This window comes from Somniosus microcephalus, chromosome 10 (assembly GCF_052327205.1).
Source record: "Somniosus microcephalus isolate GS21.2 chromosome 10, FLI_Smic_1.0, whole genome shotgun sequence".
NCBI classification, from domain to species: Eukaryota; Metazoa; Chordata; class Chondrichthyes; order Squaliformes; family Somniosidae; genus Somniosus; species Somniosus microcephalus.
The window spans coordinates 72475719-72494608 of NC_140996.1; the positions used below are offsets into that span (position 1 = coordinate 72475719).

General features: G+C 48.4%; 1 protein-coding gene across 1 annotated transcript in view; it reads right to left on the minus strand.

The window, feature by feature from the left end:
• The window catches only part of LOC147111545 (uncharacterized), a 156652-nt gene that overhangs the window by 19231 nt on the left and 118531 nt on the right, over positions 1-18890 (minus strand). The window contains exon 4 of the mRNA XM_085999899.1: positions 16502-16553. Within this exon, the coding sequence (XP_085856025.1) occupies positions 16502-16553 (52 nt within the window). The remainder of the gene's footprint in view (positions 1-16501; positions 16554-18890) is intronic.

Below are 18890 nucleotides of genomic sequence, written 5' to 3' on the forward strand. Positions count from 1 at the left end.
CGTGGATTTTGATAATCGGGGGGCAGTACTGTGTGGCGGGGGCAGGTTGGTAGAGGACCTTTATCTTACAGAAAATCTACTTGCCAATATGGCAACCTCAAGGGCAAAGGCCTCACCACGATTTGCTGATGACTCCCTCCATGCTCTTGTGGAGGGTGTCAGAGGTCAAAAGGAGGTACTTTCCCATCCTCTGGGTGGAAGACGCCACCACAGCAGACCAAAGGTTTGTGGCTGCAAATTGCACAGGAGGTCAGCTCGAGATCGATGTGCATTCGAACCTGGGTGCAGTGCCAAAAAAGGTTCAATGACCTGGTCCACTCAGGGAAAGTGAGTATAACATCACACTTGGCCTCAATCTGCTCCCCATCTCCTCTCATCACCAGCACTCTGCATTTTCAACCTACTCCTCCACATCCCACTTTAGTCTTACATCCCTTGCACCTTTAACCATCCCTCTCTCTCTATGTACACAATCACTTCACTATTCAACTATGCTGCCCTCACACTCACTATCACTGTTATACAATACCAACAACTAACAATGCACAGCGAGGGCCCTTGGTATTGGCACCTCACTCGATCTTTGTCTCCTTCTAAACATCTATGGTATGGCTTCCCTGCACTCACTCCATCATTCTCACTCAAACTCCACTTGTGTCCCTCATTGCAGGAAAAGAGAACCCACAATAAGAGGGAGAGGGCTAGGACAGGAGGAGGGCCACCATCAATTGCCCATTTGACCAAAGGTGAGGAGGCTGCCCTCGAAATAATTGGAGGTGATGAGGATCTGGAAGTGGGGGACAGTCAGACGGGCGCAGCAGAGCAAGCTGGTGACAGAATAGATTTGCATCTCTCTCATTTACATTGCATGAGTGACTGATATGGCATCTGATGCTCATACAGATTGACTTATGATGATCTGCGCTATTCCATGTGCATGCTACGTTAATATCACATGTGTAACTCATGCCTTTACTCCCCCACAGGACCACTGACAGCCCCCCTCCCCACTGTCCAGGAGGAAGAGTCGGAGCCAGAAGACTCCTCAGAGGAACCTGTGACCTCTGAGGGTGCAGCGTCAGCAGAATTAAGTGCACCCAGCACCAACGCAGATACGCACACCTCGGTGGGAGCTTCAGGAGATAGAGTAGTGTTGTCACCTGGTGTATCACAGCTCAGAAGTGAGCATCAGCAGATGGTGGAGACAGGGACAGCAGTGGAGAGTCCTCGTTGGAGGTTGCAGGACTCTCCCAGCTCTGCTCAGCTGCATGTCGCCCCTGTGCCTCCGGGTCCATCCAGAAAGAGAGTGGTGCTTGAACACTAGGGACAGGTGCAGGAGTCTCTGGCAGGTTTTGTCTCCAGGGTTACTGCGAGTGTGGAGAGGATGGAGGAGTCCATGTCTAACATGAGCAGTGCCTTTGTGGAGGCAATGGCGCATGAATGCACCAACACGGATAGGATGGCAACCTCTGTGGAAAGGGTGGCTACGGTCATGGAGGAAATAAGTCGCCAGAGTCAGGAAAACATGGTGAATGTTCAGAATAGACTGACATCTCTGGAGGGGCAATGGGCAACTATTGAGCAGAGAAACCAAAGCTTCATGGAAGTCCTTTTGAGTAGGACTGCCAGTGCAGATATGGGTTAACAAGCAGTTAACTGCCTTAAGTGCCTATCCCTCTGCTTGGTGGCAGGACTGAATGGGAGTCTGTGAGCCCACCTTTGGAAATTGCATGGAGGCGGTTTGACGGTGGGATCGGAACCCACCATCATTTTTTTCAATTTTACCACCAGACCCGCCTCCAAACACACCCCCTGTGCGCTGGCAAAATCGCGGCCACAGAGTGTGCAGGTACAGAGTGACCTGGGAGTCAATGTGCATAGGTCCCTGAAGGTGGCAGGACATATTGAGGGAGTGGTTAACAAAGCATATGGGATCTTGGGCTTCATAAATAGAGGTATTGAGTACAAAAGTAGAGAAGTTATGCTGAACCTTTATAAAGTGCTGGTTAGGCCACAACTGGTCACCACACTTTAGGAAGGATATGAAGGCCTTTGAGAGGGTGCAGAGGAGATTTACCAGAATGGTTCTGTGGATGGGGGATCTTACCTACAAGAACAGGTTGTAGAAGCTGGATTTGTTTTCATTAGAGCAAAGGAGGTTGAGGAGTGATTTGATAGAGGTGTACAAGATTATGACGGGTTTGGATAGGCTAGACGGGGAAAGGCTGTTCCCACTAGTTGAGGATACAGACACAGATTTAAGGTTTTGGGCAAGAGATACAGAGGGGATGTGAGGAAATACTTTTTTAAGCAGCGAGTGGTGAGGACTTGGAACTCGCTGCCAACGGAAGTGGTGGAAGCGGAGACACTCAATGTTTTCAAGGGGAGATTGGATAGGCACTTGAGGGAAATAAACTTGTAATACTACGGGGATAAAGCGGGGGAATGGGACTGACTGGATTGCTCTACAGAGAGCCAGCACGGACTCGATGGGTCGAATGGCCTCCTCCTGTGCCGTTATGACTCTATGGGCTGGATTTTATCAATGGGGACGCGTTGGGGGCGGGACTGCTGGTTGTCGGGTTTCAGTCCCGCCCCAACAAAATCTGACCAACCCATGCTATTTTCCCTTGATTGACCTTGTTAAGCCCACATTGCGGGCTTAGCCGGCCAATTAAGGGAAATCCGGTGACAGAGGACGTCAGTGTATGACATTTCATCTGTCAGAAATTTTGACAGATGAATTGTCAATGTTTGACAGCTTTGAGAAGCTGTTAACAGGCAGTTAATTGGCTGTAATCCCCTTCCTGCTTTGAGGAGACGGGTCCCTGCACCTCCCGGGAAGATGGCATGGAGGCGGGTTGGGAGTGGGTTCGGTACCCGCTCCCAGTTTCTGCCATTTTCCCGGCAGTCCCGCCTCCATACCCGCCTCCCCAGGGCTGGCAAAATTCCCCCCTATGCCTCTATGAGAGTTGAGATGAAGAAGAAGATACACCATCACTGCATCTGACACTCACAGACACCAGCTCAGAAACTGGCATTGCGTGGAATGTAGAGGGTAGTAAAGATGCAGGATCTGCACATGGTGAGGCAGCGGGCATGAATGGGCTGCAGCAAGGCCAGGGGTGTAGGTGTTCGCAAAATTCCCCTATTTTTCCCTGAAGATCGGGAAATATTGGTCCACATCGTGGACGAAGAATTGGGTGATGTGAATTGTCTACAATGTTTTAAAATGTGCCCAGAACCGCAAAAGACTGCTCTGAGATGGACAGCATATGGACAACACCGGAATTGAGGAGTTCTGTGGAAATATTCACACGCCTTAAGACAGTACTGTTATTAATAAAATTGTTTCCTGAGTTTGGTGAATCAAAAGGGGTTTTAAAAATGGCCACAGAAAGCATTGGCCAAGAACAGTGGGGTTTGGAAAAGCAGTTTGTAATGTGTCTGTGTGAAAGACCTGTCAATTAAACCAGGGAGGTTCCCTTTTGTGGATAGGCAAGGTTTGTTTATACAAAACTGCAGGATGTTTATCTACTTAAGAGATTAGCCCACTTGAGACAAACCGCAGAACAATCGGCTTCTGTTTACACAGAAATCCAAACCCATTGAAAGCACTTACATACAATTGAAGCACATTTGAAACCCCGGAAAAGGACTTTGATAGGGGACAGATCAGTATGAATGAGGTTTTGAATCACCCATTGACTCAGACATTATGACAGTTGGATTCCTTTTGTTTTAGCCAGGGGAACTCCGGAGGTGGGCGGGAACATCCCGGCCCCAGAGTGTAGACACATTAAATCACTCCAACCACTTTGAATCAGCCAATCACGGTCCTTCTCTTGTATATTGGAACTTTTGGGCATGAATTTTGCAGCCAGCAAAACAGCAGGAGCACACCAGGTATAAAGATAGCTCCTGAGAAGCTCTCTCTCTCTTACTTCGCTGGACCACAGGTGAGCAGGGTTTCTGACTCCTCAACAAGGCAACCCAGTCAGGAGTTAGGGGGGGGGTGATTTAGGGGAAATTGCTAAGATTGTTTAATCAACATTGTAGCCACTTACCCCTTATTTTTGCCGTCTGCCTTCCCCTGTTAAGCAATTTTACTGTAATTACTGTGTTCGTGTGGTATAGTTTAATATTTAATTATAGTTTCTTTTAGTTAATAAAGCTTGATTTTTCTCTCATCCAGACCATTTGTCCATTTTAATATCATTAATTATAAGTCCTTCAGTCAGAACTGGAAGGTGGGGTAGTGATTCGAAACCGCTGTTTGGAAATTGGTTTACAGTGTAGCAGCAAAAGGCTGCTGACCAGATGAATTACCGTAAACCAGGTAAAAGTTTGGAATTGGTCAGAGTGCAGGCAAAGCTGCCTGACCAGGTAAATTACTGTAAACCAGTTAAAGATGCTCCCCCACAAAATGGCGGCCGTGGCAGGATTGGAGGCAGTTCTTGATATGATAGGTGGTCTGGATCTGGAGAAAGCATCAGCTCTTGTTTCTCTCGTTTTCAGTATGTGGGTAGCCCTCCGGATGTTAGCGGCAGCGTGTAGGCTGAACTATCATGGTATAGGTGGCTGGGTTAAGAAGGGTGAGAAGAGGGTACAGGAGGAGGTGAATGAGGCCAGAGCTAGTGGAATGAGGGTGCGGGAAGAGAATACACGCCTCACACTAGTGGTCATGAAATGCCAGGCATTTATAGAGCGCCTTGTGCAGGAAGTCACAGAGGCGAGGGACAGTGAGATGAGGCTACAGGAGGAAATCGCACACCTCACCCAAGAAGCTAGTGAGGGAAAAGGCCATGCAAGGAACAAGATAGAATTCCTAAAGTACCAAATTATAGGACCAAAGAGGAGCGAGATGAGACTGCGGGAAGAGAATGCCCGCCTCACCTCAGAAGTAACAGAGCAGGAGGAGAAGGTTAGGGAGGTAAAGGCAGCTTATAAGCTGGCCTGCGACCTAAGGTTTGAGGAAGAAGATCATGGCCCCTGTAGGGCAGAGATAGAAAGCCTTAACATGTCTTTAAAAGCATCAAAAGGGGATGATTTGCGTGATCAGCCCGAAGGCAGGTCAGCCGGATTTTACTGGCAGCCCAAGTAGAACCATCCCACAGGCAGCACCCAGATCGGTGCTGGATAGGGAATTAGAGATCCCAAGACCGCAGCCCACAGCTCCGAGTCTCGAGGAGCTCTGGCAGCAAGGAGGGGTGGACAATGAGGTGGTAGGAGAACACCAGTAGGTCCCGCTAGGCAGGTGGGGACCAGGACCAGTGTACCCCTCCGACAACGGAGGTACAGTCCACCTGTGAGGGGTGGACCTGAGAATAGGAATCCTCAGCCCACAGCAGGTACAAGTTCACAGGCAGGTGCTGTGGCTTGTGTGGGGGGAGGAGCCATTCATGAACAGAGTAAGCTGCTTAAGCCAAGGAACAGGGAAGGAGAGTTCTGGGACTCCTGTAGAGCAGGTCCAGTAGCAGAAATCCGGGACAAGGGAGGCACACAGGGGATAGTTTTGGCCCCAGACCAAAGGCAGGTCCAACTCCAGAATTCCCCATTTAAAGCCACCCGGGTAAGAGAACATGAGCTTGCTGACCAGATAAGTTCAAGTTCACCGCCTGTAAAGACAGGCACTGTGGCTTGTTTCCAGGGAAAGGTTGTCCACAAATTGGGACACTTCCCTGCCCCAGTGGGATCTAAATTTTGGCAAAAGCTTAAATTCGAACCAAAGTTTAAATTTGAGCAAGTTATGTGGCTCAAAACCAGAGAAACAGCAACCTGAGATTAGAAATCAGCAGGCTGCTGCCAATCCATTCACTGAAAATTGCCTGGGGGGCTCTAGGGAGGAGCAACCCTTTGAAAAGACTCCCCGCGCATGCGCAGTCGCTGGTCTGGAGACAGGAATTCCCCAGTCTTTTAACCAAGAGGTTCGCGCAGGCGCAGTCGCGCGCCTAAGGGGAGAGGTTTCTCAAGACCAGGTTCGCGCAGGCGCAATTGCGCGCCTAAGGGGAGAGGTTTCCCAAGATCAGGTTCGCGCAAGCACGGTTCCCCAGCCCGTACCCCCAGCGGATCATCTTCAGTTTTCCCACACAGGCGCAGGCGCGCGCCTGAGGGGATAGGTTCCCCAACATCGGGTTCGTGCAGGTGCAGTCACAGACCCCGAACACCCAGCGGCTCTTGCTCAGTTTGAGGCTGAGCGCGCAGGCGCAGTCGGCCGTTTAAAAATCCCCGCTTCCCAAACTATACACGCAGGCACAGCGGCCTGCTTGGAAGACTCAGCGGTTCTTCCAACCCTTTTTAGAGAAACCGAACGCACAGGTGCGGTTGCCTGTGCTAGTGTAGCAGTTCCCCAGCCATTTAAAGAAATTGTTCGCACAGGCGCAGTTGCCTGTGGGACCCCAGTGGAGCTTTCTAATTTATCCCGGGCAGGCGCAGTCGCCTGTTTGAAGCCAGAGGCTTCACAGCCTCTGCCGAGGGACTCCGAAAAGAGAGTTTGCTCAGGCGCAGTTGCCTGCGGGACCACAGTGGCTCTTCCTCAGCTTTTTCACGCAGGCGTACCTGCTTGTTTAAAGACAGAGATTTTACAGCCTCTGCCGCGGGACTCCGGGGAGGAGATCTGCGCAGGTGCAGTGGCCCGTTTAAAGGGACCAGCTTCCCAGCCTGCTTCCAGAGTGGTCCCCCCCATGACGTGGGACCCTGGGGAGGCAGGGATAGCAATCCCTCTTGCAGGAGACATGGGGAGGGAACTGACACGAGGTTTTGGATCGGGAGAGGGAGATTTGTACCAGCAGGCTGCCAGGTATCTCATACAGTGCAGGCTGTTGGCACCAGGGGGAGAAGGTACCCAGCCAACTAGGGCTGCCACCCTGGCTCAGGGTCCGCCAGCCAAAGTTTCACCCACAGAGACGCCCCTCAGAAGGTCTCAGCGGGCCCGCAAGCCCAAGGAAAGGTGGTCACCAGGGTACCTGCCACAAAGAGCAATCTCCCAAACCGGGGAGAAGCCAAAGGGCAGAGGTCCTCAACCAGCAGCCATAAGCTGTGAGGGACCAGAGGCAGGAGGCAGTCCAGCTTTGCTGTAGCCAGCAGTAATCTGTGACAGTGCCAGAGATTAGCCTGGCCGTCCGGAGACGGGCGGCATTTGTATTATAGCTATGTGTGTATATAGCTTGCTTTAAGGTGTATATTGTAAGTTTAGATTTAACTGTTGTAGTTTAAGTTAAAGTTTAAGTTTACAAGTGTGCAAAATGCTTGTATTTTGGTCCGAGGTCAAGGGACCCGACCATGTCTCCACCTAAGGCAGCAGGTCAGTGAGACCTGGCTGCATGTCCTTTTAAGTTTTGCAGGAGAGTGGAAGATGAAGCAGCCCTATTCGCCCAGCCCGAGTTGGGCATCGAATGAAGATAAGGATACAGAATGTTGGGGATCACCTCGCCACTGGACAAATCCAGAGGGAAACCCTGCAGCTACCTTCAGGAGAAACCGAACAGGGTCCAGAGGAACTTGCCTACTCCTCCTACGCGGAAGAGATGGCCCCAGCTGGGTGGGGCATGGCCCCCAACCCAGCACTATCCTGACTGAAGTTCACTTGCGGGAGACCTCGCTGTTGAAGAGTCATAGTGGGGAAGCGCGGGCGCCTTGTCAGATAGGGACGTGTTCCCCGGGAGTGGGTGGTGATGGCCCGGGAAAGTTTGTAAAGGGGAGGGGGAGGCCCAAGAGTCGCGAGGGTGCATTTGGGGAAGGGAGGAACTCACCTGGAGGCCCACGGGCAAAGTTAGCATAAGTGTGGCTGGGGAGGATGAATGGGTGGCCGGATCTGGGATCCAAATTTGAGTGTGGGGCCAGGGAGAGCCGCCACACAGGCATCCATCATTTTCTGCAGCCAGTCGAGGGAAGACGGGAGGGGGAGGGACTGGGAGTTGCGATCCCATACTCCCCGGTCTCGGTCTGTGCCAAGGTAATCTTAAACATGAGGGGTACCCCGCCTCCACAAAGGGACAAGGGAATGGCTCGGGGCTGGCGGAGCAGGCTGGTCTGCAAATCCATTCTGTCTGTTTCAAAGTTTAAGACAATCAAAAGGGGGTGGAAGGTACATTTACTGCCCGGGTGGGAGGAGCAATACCCACTCGAATTTTGTGACCCATCATTGGCACATGATGGTTGGGGTTTCTTTAAGCATGTTGTTCAAGATTTTTTGTATTTTGTGATACAGCCCCAAGTTGAGCAGAGGCGTAGGATCCTCTCCGTGCTTGGGATCATTTTGTGACAACTCCAAGTTGAGCAGAGGTGTAGGACCCTCTCCGTGCTTGGGATCATTTTGATTACATTGTGTAACTAAGATTGCAACATTTTGTAATAAGTTGTAATGTAACAAGTGTTTGTAAATTTTGATGTATCTGTAAGATGCCTACTGTACCATGGTTTTTTTCTCAAATTTAAGGGGAATAGATGGGTCGGGGGATAAGTGGTAGGTAGCTTTCGGTAAATACAGGGGATGGTTGTTTGTCGGGGGTCAGAAAATTTTGCTCACTTCTTCGAGTGGATACTTCAATCAAGTTGGGAGTATCAAAAGGGGGGAATGTAGGGGTTCACAAAATTCCCCTATTTTTCGCTGAAAATCGGGAAATATTGGTCCACATCGTGGACGAAGAATTGGGTGATGTGAATTGTCTACAATGTTTTAAAATGTGCCCAGAACCGCAAAAGACTGCTCTGAGATGGACAGCATATGGACAACACTGGAATCGAGGAGTTCTGTGGAAATATTCACACACCTTAAGACAGTACTTTTATTAATAAAATTGTTCCTTGAGTTTGGTGAATCAAAAGGGGTTTTAGAAATGGCCACAGAAAGCATTGGCCAAGAACAGTGGGGTTTGGAAAAGCAGCTTGTAATGTGTCTGTGTGAAAGACCTGTCAATTAAACCAGGGAGGTTCCCTTTTGTGGATAGGCAAGGTTTGTTTATACGAAACTGCAGGATGTTTATCTACTTAAGAGATTAGCCCACTTGAGACAAACCGCAGAACAATCGGCTTCTATTTACACAGAAATCCAAACCCATTGAAAGCACTTACATACAATTGAGGCACATTTGAAACCCTGGAAAATGGACTTTGATAGGGGACAGATCAGTATGAATGAGGTTTTGAATCACCCATTGACTCAGACATTATGACAGTTGGATTCCTTTTGTTTTAGCCAGGGGAACTCCGGAGGTGGGCGGGAACATCCCGGCCCCAGAGTTAAGACACATTAAATCACTCCAACCACTTTGAATCAGCCAATCACGGTCCTTCTCTTGTATATTGGAACTTTTGGGTGTGAATTTTGCAGACAGCAAAACAGCAGGAGCTCACCAGGTATAAAGATAGCTCCTGAGAAGCGCTCTCTCTCTTACTTCGCTGGACCGCAGGTGAGCAGGGTTTCTGACTCCTCAGCAAGGCAACCTAGTCAGGAGTTAGGGGGGGGGTGATTTAGGGGAAATTGCTAAGATTGTTTAATCAACATTGTAGCCACTTACCCCTTATTTTTGCCATTAGCCTTCCCCTGTTAAGCAATTTTACTGTAATTACTGTGTTCGTGTGGTATAGTTTAATATTTGATTATAGTTTCTTTTAGTTAATAAAGCTTGATTTTTCTCTCATCCAGACCATTTGTCCATTTTAATATCATTAATTATAAGTCCTTCAGTCAGAACTGGAAGGTGGGGTAGTGATTCGAAACCGCTGTTTGGAAATTGGTTTACAGTGTAGCAGCAAAAGGCTGCTGACCAGGTGAATTACTGTAAACCAGGTAAAAGTTTGGAATTGGTCAGAGTGCAGGCAAAGCTGCCTGACCAGGTAAATTACCGTAAACTAGTTAAAGATGCCCCCCTACAGGGAATAGGGTAGCTCAGGGGCCTGCTCCCTGGAGGGCGAGTTTGCGTGCACTTTCTGCTGCACACACTGTCTGTGTGGAGTTTGCACAGTCTCCCCGTGTTTGCGTGGGTTTCCTCCGGGTGCTCCGGTTTCCTCCCACAGTCCAAAGATGTGCAGGTTAGGTTGATTGGCTATGATAAATTGACCCTTAGTGTTAGGGGGATTAAATACGTGGGGTTACGGGGATAGGGTGGGATATGTGTTGGTGTAGGGGTTACGGGGATCGGGTGGGATATGTGTCGGTGCAGGCTCGATGGGCTGAAATGGCCTCTATCTGCACTGTGGGGTTTCTGTGATTTCTGTGATGACTCAGATAATGACCTCGACAGGGTGGCCTTCGGAAGAAGGGTGATGGGCATGCACATCGAAATGCTAGTTGCAATGGCAAGCCTTCCAGAAAGACTCTTGGCAATGGCAAGGAACATGGAGGAGTCCAGCTCCAACATTGGACAGGGCTTTGCGCAGAGCTTGGAGCCCATGATTTCCAACCTGGAAATGATGGACAGCTCCAGAAGAGATCTTGTCGACCCAGCCATGTGATGAGCGATGTTGCAGCTTCCATTGCAGCACAGGTAGAAGTGACCCAATGTTTCAATGCTGCAGTCTCAGCTTGCTGCCAGGTTTGACTGCTGCCATCATGGCTGGGTTTACCAGTGTTGAAAGGGGCTTGCAGGATGCTGCAGCAGCCCAGCAATCTAGCCTCCAACAGAATCCTAGGAATGCTGAGCCACCACCCCAGAGGAGTGGTAGTGGGTCTGTGGAGCAGGACCCTCTTTCAAGATGACAGCATTCCTATTCCCACCGCTGCCACTCCGCCATTGCCCTTGCTGCTGCCTGTCAGCCAGCCAGCCCAGGCTGTTTCTGCCCATACCAAGGTGGTGCAGTCGACAGCTGGGTCTTCCAGGTTCACAGCTGATCGAGGTCATCCTGCAAGGACATCTGATGTCTCCCCAACTGAAACACAGCAGCCTTCCACTAGCCATGCTGCAGCCACTGGGGGAGCACTGCGTAGGAGCACTAGAGCAGCAAAGGGGACACAAACGACAGGCACTAAAAGATTGCACAAGAGTGGTTAGTTGATATTGTAATGTACATTGAATAGTTATAAATTTATTACTTTTGTTTGGAATGCTTGTTTTGTGGTGACAGGAAACAGAGAGTACTGGTGAACGGTTGTTTTTTGGAATGGAGGAAGGTACACAGTGGTGTTCCCCAGGGGTCGGTACTAGGACCACTGCTTTTCTTGATATATATTAATGATTTGGACTTGGGTGTACAGGGCACAATTTCAAAATCTGCAGATGACACAAAACTTGGAAGCATAGTGAACAGTGAGGAGGATAGTGATAGACTTCAAGAGGACATAAACAGGCTGGTGGAATGGGCGGACTTGTGGCAGATGAAATTTAACGCAGAAAAGTACGAAGTGATACATTTTGGTAGGAAGAACAAGGAGAGGCAATATAAACTAAAGGGTACAATTCTAAAGGGGGTGCATGAACAGAGAGACCTGGGGGTATATGTGAACAAATCATTGAAGGTGGCAGGGCAGGTTGAGAAAGCGGTTAAAAAACCATATAGGACTTCATAAATAGAAGCATAGGACAGGATTTTCATTGGGCCATGGAGTCGAGATTGGAGGCATGTGGGGGGTTAAAATTCTGAAATCAGGGGTCCCGACCCCATCTCACACCCAAACCTGCCTCCATGCCAGTTTGAAAGGAGGCCGGTACCCGCCCCGCACTGGGAGCCACCTACCTGAGGCGGGAAGGGATTAGTGCCAATTAACTGCCTGTTAACAGGTAGTTAACAGGCAGTTTTTAGCCTAATCCCTATTTTTAAGGTTGAAGTGTGGGATTCCCAATGGCTCCAAATCACACCAAGTTAGAGGAGGCGGGCCGTCAGGTTGAAGGACTTGGAGGGGTCGAGATGTTGGTATTCAGATGAGTGATGTGTGCATGAGTGCAAAAGTAAGTGTGTTTGGTGTGTCTAAAGTGATTAAATAAGTTTAAATGACCTTTTCCTACCTTTTCAGCCTCCCTTCCTTTAGGTCCCGGGAGTCCCTCATCTCACTGGCACAGAAAGCAGAATGGCTGTGAACTATCAAAAGTGACAGCCTTCAGCTTACTGTGCAGGAGAGATTTCTAACTGAGTCTGTGGAGAGGGACTCAGGTTAGAAGTAAGACTCAGTGTTTAACAGCTTCAAACAGCTTTCAAACACTGATATTTTATCTGTCAAAACCTCTTGACAGATGAAATTTCAGTCTGTGACGTCACCTGTTGCCGGGTGGCCCTTGATTGGCCTGCTGAGCCTGCTGGGTGGGCTCAACAAGGTCAATCAAGTTAAAATTGCGTGGATTGGCTGCATCTTGATGGAGGCGGGACTATAACCCCAAAAGTTGTAGTCCCGCCTCCAACCCGACTCCTGAATGAAAATCTTGCCCATAGAGTACAAAAGCAAGGAACTTATGATGAACCTTTATAAAACACTGGCCCGACCTCAACTGGAGTATTGTGTCCAATTCTGGGCACCGCACTTTAGGAAGGATGTGAAGGTCTTAGAGAGGGTGCAGAAAAGATTTACAAGAATAGTTCCAGGGATGAGGGACTTCAGTTATGTGGATAGACTGGAGAAGCTGGGGTTGTTCTCCTTAGAGCAGAGAACGTTGAGAGGAGATTTGCTAGAGGTGTTCAAAATCATGAGGGTTCTAGGCAGAGTAGATAGAGAGAAACTGTTCCCATTGGCGGAAGGGTCGAGAACCAGAGGACACAGATTTAAGGTGATTGGCAGAAGAACCAAAAGCGACATGAGGAATAACTTCTTTATGCAACGAGTGGTTAGGATCTGGAATGCACTGTCTGAGAGGATGGTGGAGGCAGACTCAGTTATGGCTTTCTAAAGGGAATTGGATAAGTACCTGAAGGAAATTTTTTTGCAGGGCTACGGGGAAAGGGCGGGGAGTGGGACTAGATGAAGTGTTCTTGCAGTGAGCTGGCATGGGCTCAATGGGCCAAATGGTCTCCTTCTCTGCTGTAACCATTCTATGATTCTATGATTCTCTGGTGGCTTTCATTTCAGTTTTGTGCCCAGGTGGACGCTATGATATTGTGTGACAGAGGGAAGGTATGATGGGGCTGTGGTCGAAGGGGATGTGGTGAGCAACAGGGATCTGGTGTTTCATTCACTTGAAGGAGGATTTGCTGCCTGCCTCCTTTCTTCCTCCTCATCCTCTTCCTCTGCTCCTCTTCCTCCTCCTCTTCCTCTTCCTCTCCCTCCTCCTCCTCCTCCTTCTCTCCGCCATCCTCATCCTGAGGTGGTCCCGCAATCCCAGTTGGCAAGGGCTGCGCCCTCATGCTGGCTAAGCTGTGAAGCATGCAGCAGACCACCATGAAATGGGACATCCAGTCCAGCAAGTACTGGAAGGCTGCTCCCGAGCAGTCAAGGCAAAGGAACCGTTGCTTCAGCAGCTCGATAGTCTACTCGATGATGTTCTTTGTGGCAGCATGGCTCTCATTATATGAGTGCTGTGCATGAGTGTTGGGGTTGTGGATGGGAGTTATCAGCCAGGTGGAAAGCGGATAGTCCTTGTCTCCAAGCAGTTACCCTCGGGTGTGATGTGGTGGCTGGAAGATTGTTGGCAAACTGGACTGACGCAGAATGAAGGCGTCATGGCTGCTGCCAGGATAGCGGGCATTGACCATCGGGATGCGCTTGGCGTGGCCGCACATTAAGTGAGTGGTCGCCTTTGCGGTTATGGAAGATCTCAGGGTTTTTATCCGGTGGGTGCAAAGCCACGTTGGTGCAGTCGATGGCGCCCTGCACATTGGGAAAGCTCCTGGCAAAGTCACATGTGTGCTCCTCCTGCTTCTCTCTGCTCAGAGAGAAGACAACGTAGTCCCTTCTCCTGGTGTAGAGAGCCTCAGTGACCTCCTGGATGCAGCGATGGACAGTGAACTGGGAGATGTTAGCTACGTCTCCTGCTGCAGACTGGAAGGATTCGCTGGTGAAGAAATTGAATGCCACGGTGACCTTGAGGCCCACTGGGAGAGCCGTGTTTGCCCTGCTCTGAGGCTGCAGGTCTGGTTGCAAGAAGAGGCAGAGTTCTGTGACCATCTCCTTGCTGAAGCGAAGCCTCCCAATTCACTGCTCCTCGCTTAAGTGGATATAAGAGAAGAGCTCACTGAAGACCCTAGGTGGGTAAGGTCTCCTGTTGCAGGCCCTCCTCTTCCTCCGTCAGTGAACAATTTCTCCTCTTCTTCACTGCCTCCACTCCCTCTCCTGAAGATACTCATGACTATGCGCAAGTAACGTGAGCAGAAGCCTTTAATAAGATTGAAGGTGTTCTCTAGTTGCAACAACATTTCCGGTCACCTTAGGAACTTGAAACAAGTTTCGAACACTGCTAGAGTTGCAGAGCCAGTCAAATGGAACAAACATGTCAGCTGCAAATTATTGCTGATGATCCTTTTAAATAACTCTGCTGGAGGCTACTTTCTGCTTGTGAATGCTTGCTCAGCTGGTCTTAATTAACACAGGCCAGTAAGTTTAGCGGCGAACTCCAAAATGGCAAATCGGGCATCAGGTGAGTGTTTCACACTCACTGACGTCATGATCTGCATAATCTACATATCCTTAGTGAGCTCGGACATCGGCAGCGCTGCCACCCAGCTGAAAATGGTGGGCGGAAGTGAGGCAGCCACCCTATTTTTGCCAAAATGGGCCTTAACGGCCAGTGCTGACACTTCCAATTTCAAGGCCGGAATCTGTGGAATTGACTTGAAGCTGTTGGATTGTTGCAAAAACTTTTAATGTCCTTTGGGGAAGGATACCTGCTGTCCTCACCTAGTCTGGCCTATATGTGACTCCTGTCCCACACCAATGTGATTGACTCTTAACTGCCCTCTTAACTGGCCTATGGAGTGGGCCTTTTGCGTAGCGGTAGCATCCCCGCCGCTGGGCCAGAAGGCGTAGGGTTTCGAACCCCGCTCCAGACAGTCCCGGCAAGTGGAGTCGGAGCTCCGGCTCTAAATTCTGGGTTGACATCCAGCGGGATACTTGCGTCCGTGGGTGTGGGTGGCCCCCCCCCTCGTATGGGTTGTGGGAGCCCGTAAAACCCTCCCGCCATAGGACTAACCACCCTAATGGCTGGTACGAAGATGGTTACGGTCACGGAAGGAGCGTTAATCGCGGCCAGAAATCCTTCCAGCACTTCATACAGTTCCCCAAAGGGAACAGTGTGAAGACACGTACGACGACGACTGGCCTATCAAACTGTTACATGCAGTGGTTCAAGAAAAAGATCCACCACCACCTTCTCAGGACAACTAGGGAAGGGCAATAAATGACAGTCTTGCCAGTGACATCCACATCCCGAGAATGAATAAAATTACAGATTATTACTTGCTTGCAGTGTTAAATATATTTCATGACGTCCATTCTTTTCACTCAAAACTAAAACTAGTTATAACAGCTAAATCTCATCCAGCACTTATATGCAAATATAGTTCTGTACTGCAGCTATTTGAAAGAGTTGGCAATGCAGCGACTCACCAGAGGCAACAATCAGCAGCCAGCAGGAATAAAAAGAACGAAAATTAGAAAGTAAAAGAAACAAACATCAAAGCTATTAAATATATGCAAACGTAAATGATCCAGAATATATAATATTGGAAATTTGCTGATGACATCAATTTTGGAGGTAGGGCGAATAGAAGAGTGTGAAAGACGGTAGATAGGCTCGCAGATGGACAGATAGGTGTGCAGTGATACATTTTGGATATAAGGAAAGGCATCTTAGATGGAAAGAATTGAACTGGAGTGGACAAACAGAGGGAGCTTGGTGTGCAGATACACAAGTCATTAAAATAGCAATATAAATAAATGAGGTCATAAAAAAGGCAAACAGCATCCTTGGTTTTGTACCTAGAGGCATAGAATACAAAAGCAAGGTGGTAATGCTTAGCCTGTACAAGACCTTGGTCAGGTTGCAGTTGGAGTAGTGTGTACAGTTTTGGACATTGTATTAAGCGATAGGTATAAGAGCAATGGAAAAGACGCAGTGTAGGTTCGCTGGGATACGACCTGGGATGAGGGCTTACAGTTCTGAAAATAGATGAGAAGTTAGAGCTTTTTCATGAAGCTGAGAAGATAAGAAGGCATATGATAGAGCTCTTCAAGATTATGAAGGATTATGATTAGCTAAATAGTGATTGTTTCCATTGGTTGGTGAGATGGTAACAAGAGAGCACTAATTTAAAATAATAAAGAATTAAAAGGGAAGTTAGAAAAAGTTCCTTTACACAGAGGGCGGTTAGAACATGGGATTCCTTGCCACAAACTGTTGCTTTAGTTGAATCTATAAATTCTTTCAAAAGGGAATTAGATAGTAGCGACTGGGGTATGTAGTGGACAGTGCAAATAACAGTGTTATTTAATTTGACAAGTTTCCTTTGTTTTTTATGATTTGGGTTTTTATTAGTTATACCCCTCTATTTTTTTGGGTTGATGACACTGGGGTAACCCAGTGTCTCCTTACGGGTTGTAAAGAAAAGACATACTGACTGCGTACAGCCAGCTAATCATTACCAGTGAGCATCCATTCGAGGGCCCATTCTGAACGCTGCTTTCCTCCTGGTTCCTGTATTTTGGAAGAATATGAAAAATATACATTTTTAAGTCTGTGTGTTATAGTGAGAATTACTACACAGACCACAAGAGTAAATTCAACAGGTCTTTACTGGTTGGAGGTCGGACTATACTGAATACAATATTATTACACTGTGCTTATATACCGGTGTGGTCACCACCGGTATTACGTATACAGCAGCCAAAGAAAGTAGTACCTTTCTTAAGGTGGACCAGGCTTAAGTTCTCTTAAGGTGGAACAGGTTACATACACCACAATCCTCCCTTTTTAGCTTAACAGTCATATCCCCAAATAAACATAACATATATACATATATAACTTCAGGTATAACAGTTCAAAGGTTCAGTCTCTCAGGAGGCTTTCTGATTCGGCTTGGATAACGCCTTTCAGTGGACTCTGATTCTTGTTGTTGAGGTGCCTCCTCTAGTTGGTTGCCAATGTATTGGGTGTCATCATCATCAAATACGTTCTCGGCCGAGGTAGATGCTTCAGGTTCATGAACGTCTTCCACAGCTGTCTCTGTCACAATCATGGGTTCGACCCTTGCTCTCGACTCTACCAGTTGATCTGCATGACGCCTTATCACATTATGACCAATATCTACGGTGTACATCAGAGGTCCTTGTCTGGCCCGGATTGTTCCGGACTGCCATTTTTCGTTTCCATAGCCCCTTGCCATCACTGGTTGTCCTACGCCGAAAGTTCGAGTGGTCTTGCTGTTAATATGCCGAAACTGTTTGTTTTCCACTTCCCTCCGCACATTTGGTTTTAACAAGTCCAACTTGGACCGCAACCTCCTGTTATAAAACATCATAGCAGGACTTTGGTTAGTCACGGCATGATCGGCGTTTCGATACGACATCAGGAACTTGTCGACCTTGTGTTGCAGCGGAATCTGATCATCGTTCATGGCCTTAATTGCCTATTTGAATGTCTGGACAAATCTTTCAGCCAACCCGTTTGTCGCTGGATGATATGGGGCAGAGGTATAATGTTTAACTCCATTCTTCTTTAAGAATTGTTGGAATTCTTCCGATACAAACTGTGGTCCGTTGTCCGAACAGATCTGTTCTGGCAATCCGTTCCTTGCGAATATTGTTCTTAAAACCGCAATTGTCTTTTCTGAAGTAGTGGTATTCATCTTGATGACTTCTGGCCATTTGGAATGTGCGTCCACCGCGATTAGGAACATGGAGTCTATGAATGGGCCAGCAAAGTCAATGTGTACGCGTTGCCATGGGGCTGAAGGCCATTCCCATGGGTGTAGCGGTGCTATCGGAGGTGCATTTTGCACTTTTTGACACCCAGCGCAGCTTTTCGTTAACTCCTCAATCTGTTGGTCAATACCCGGCCACCATACGTAAGCCCTAGCAAGACTTTTCATTTTAACTCCCCCCAGATGACCTTCATGTCGTTCTTTTAAAACTCTTTCCCTTAACTTGGGAGGAATAATCACTCTTGTCCCGTACATCAAAGTACCATGGCAGACGGACAGCTGGTCTCGCCTTGCCGAGAATGCCGGCAACAGAGGATCACCCCGTGTTGGCCATCCTTTCACTGTCACCTCATAGACTCTGGACAGTGTCGGGTCGTTCCTGGTTTCTCTTTCAATACTTGCGTTGGTGACAGGTAAACACTCGATAATGGTCGAATGAAATAACTCAACAGGGTCAACTTCCGTCGTGTCTTCATCTTCAGGTAGTGGCAGGCGCGACAGGCCATCAGCATTGCCATGCTGTTTCGTACCTTTGAATTCTATCTGATATTGATGTGCCCCTAAGAAAAGAGACCATCTCTGGAGACGCTGTGCTGTCATCACCGAAACACCCTTCTTAGGGTTAAAAATGGACACCAACAGTTGATGGTCCGTCAGAAGTGTGAATTTTTGGCCCTGTAGGTAATGATTAAACTTCTTCACTCCCCATACAAGGCTAAGGGCCTCCCTATCGATCTGCGCATAGTTGCGCTCAGCGGAGGTCAATGATCTGGATGCAAACGCGACTGGCCTTTCCGTGCCATTTGGCAATTTATGTGAGAGTACTGCCCCAATACCATATGGAGAAGCATCACAAGCCAACCGAATAGGCAGTGTCGGGTTGAAGTGAGCCAACACTTCCTCTGAGGTGATCAATTCTTTGCTTTTGCGAAATGCCTTCTTACAGTTTTTGCCCCAGTCCCATGGTACCCCTTTCTGTAAATGAGCATTCAACGGATGCAGCACCGTGGATAGCTTTGGCAGAAATTTATGGTAATAGTTAATTAATCCTAGAAACGACCTCAACTGAGAGACATTCTCCGGAGCGGAAGCCTTTACAACTGCCGCTATCT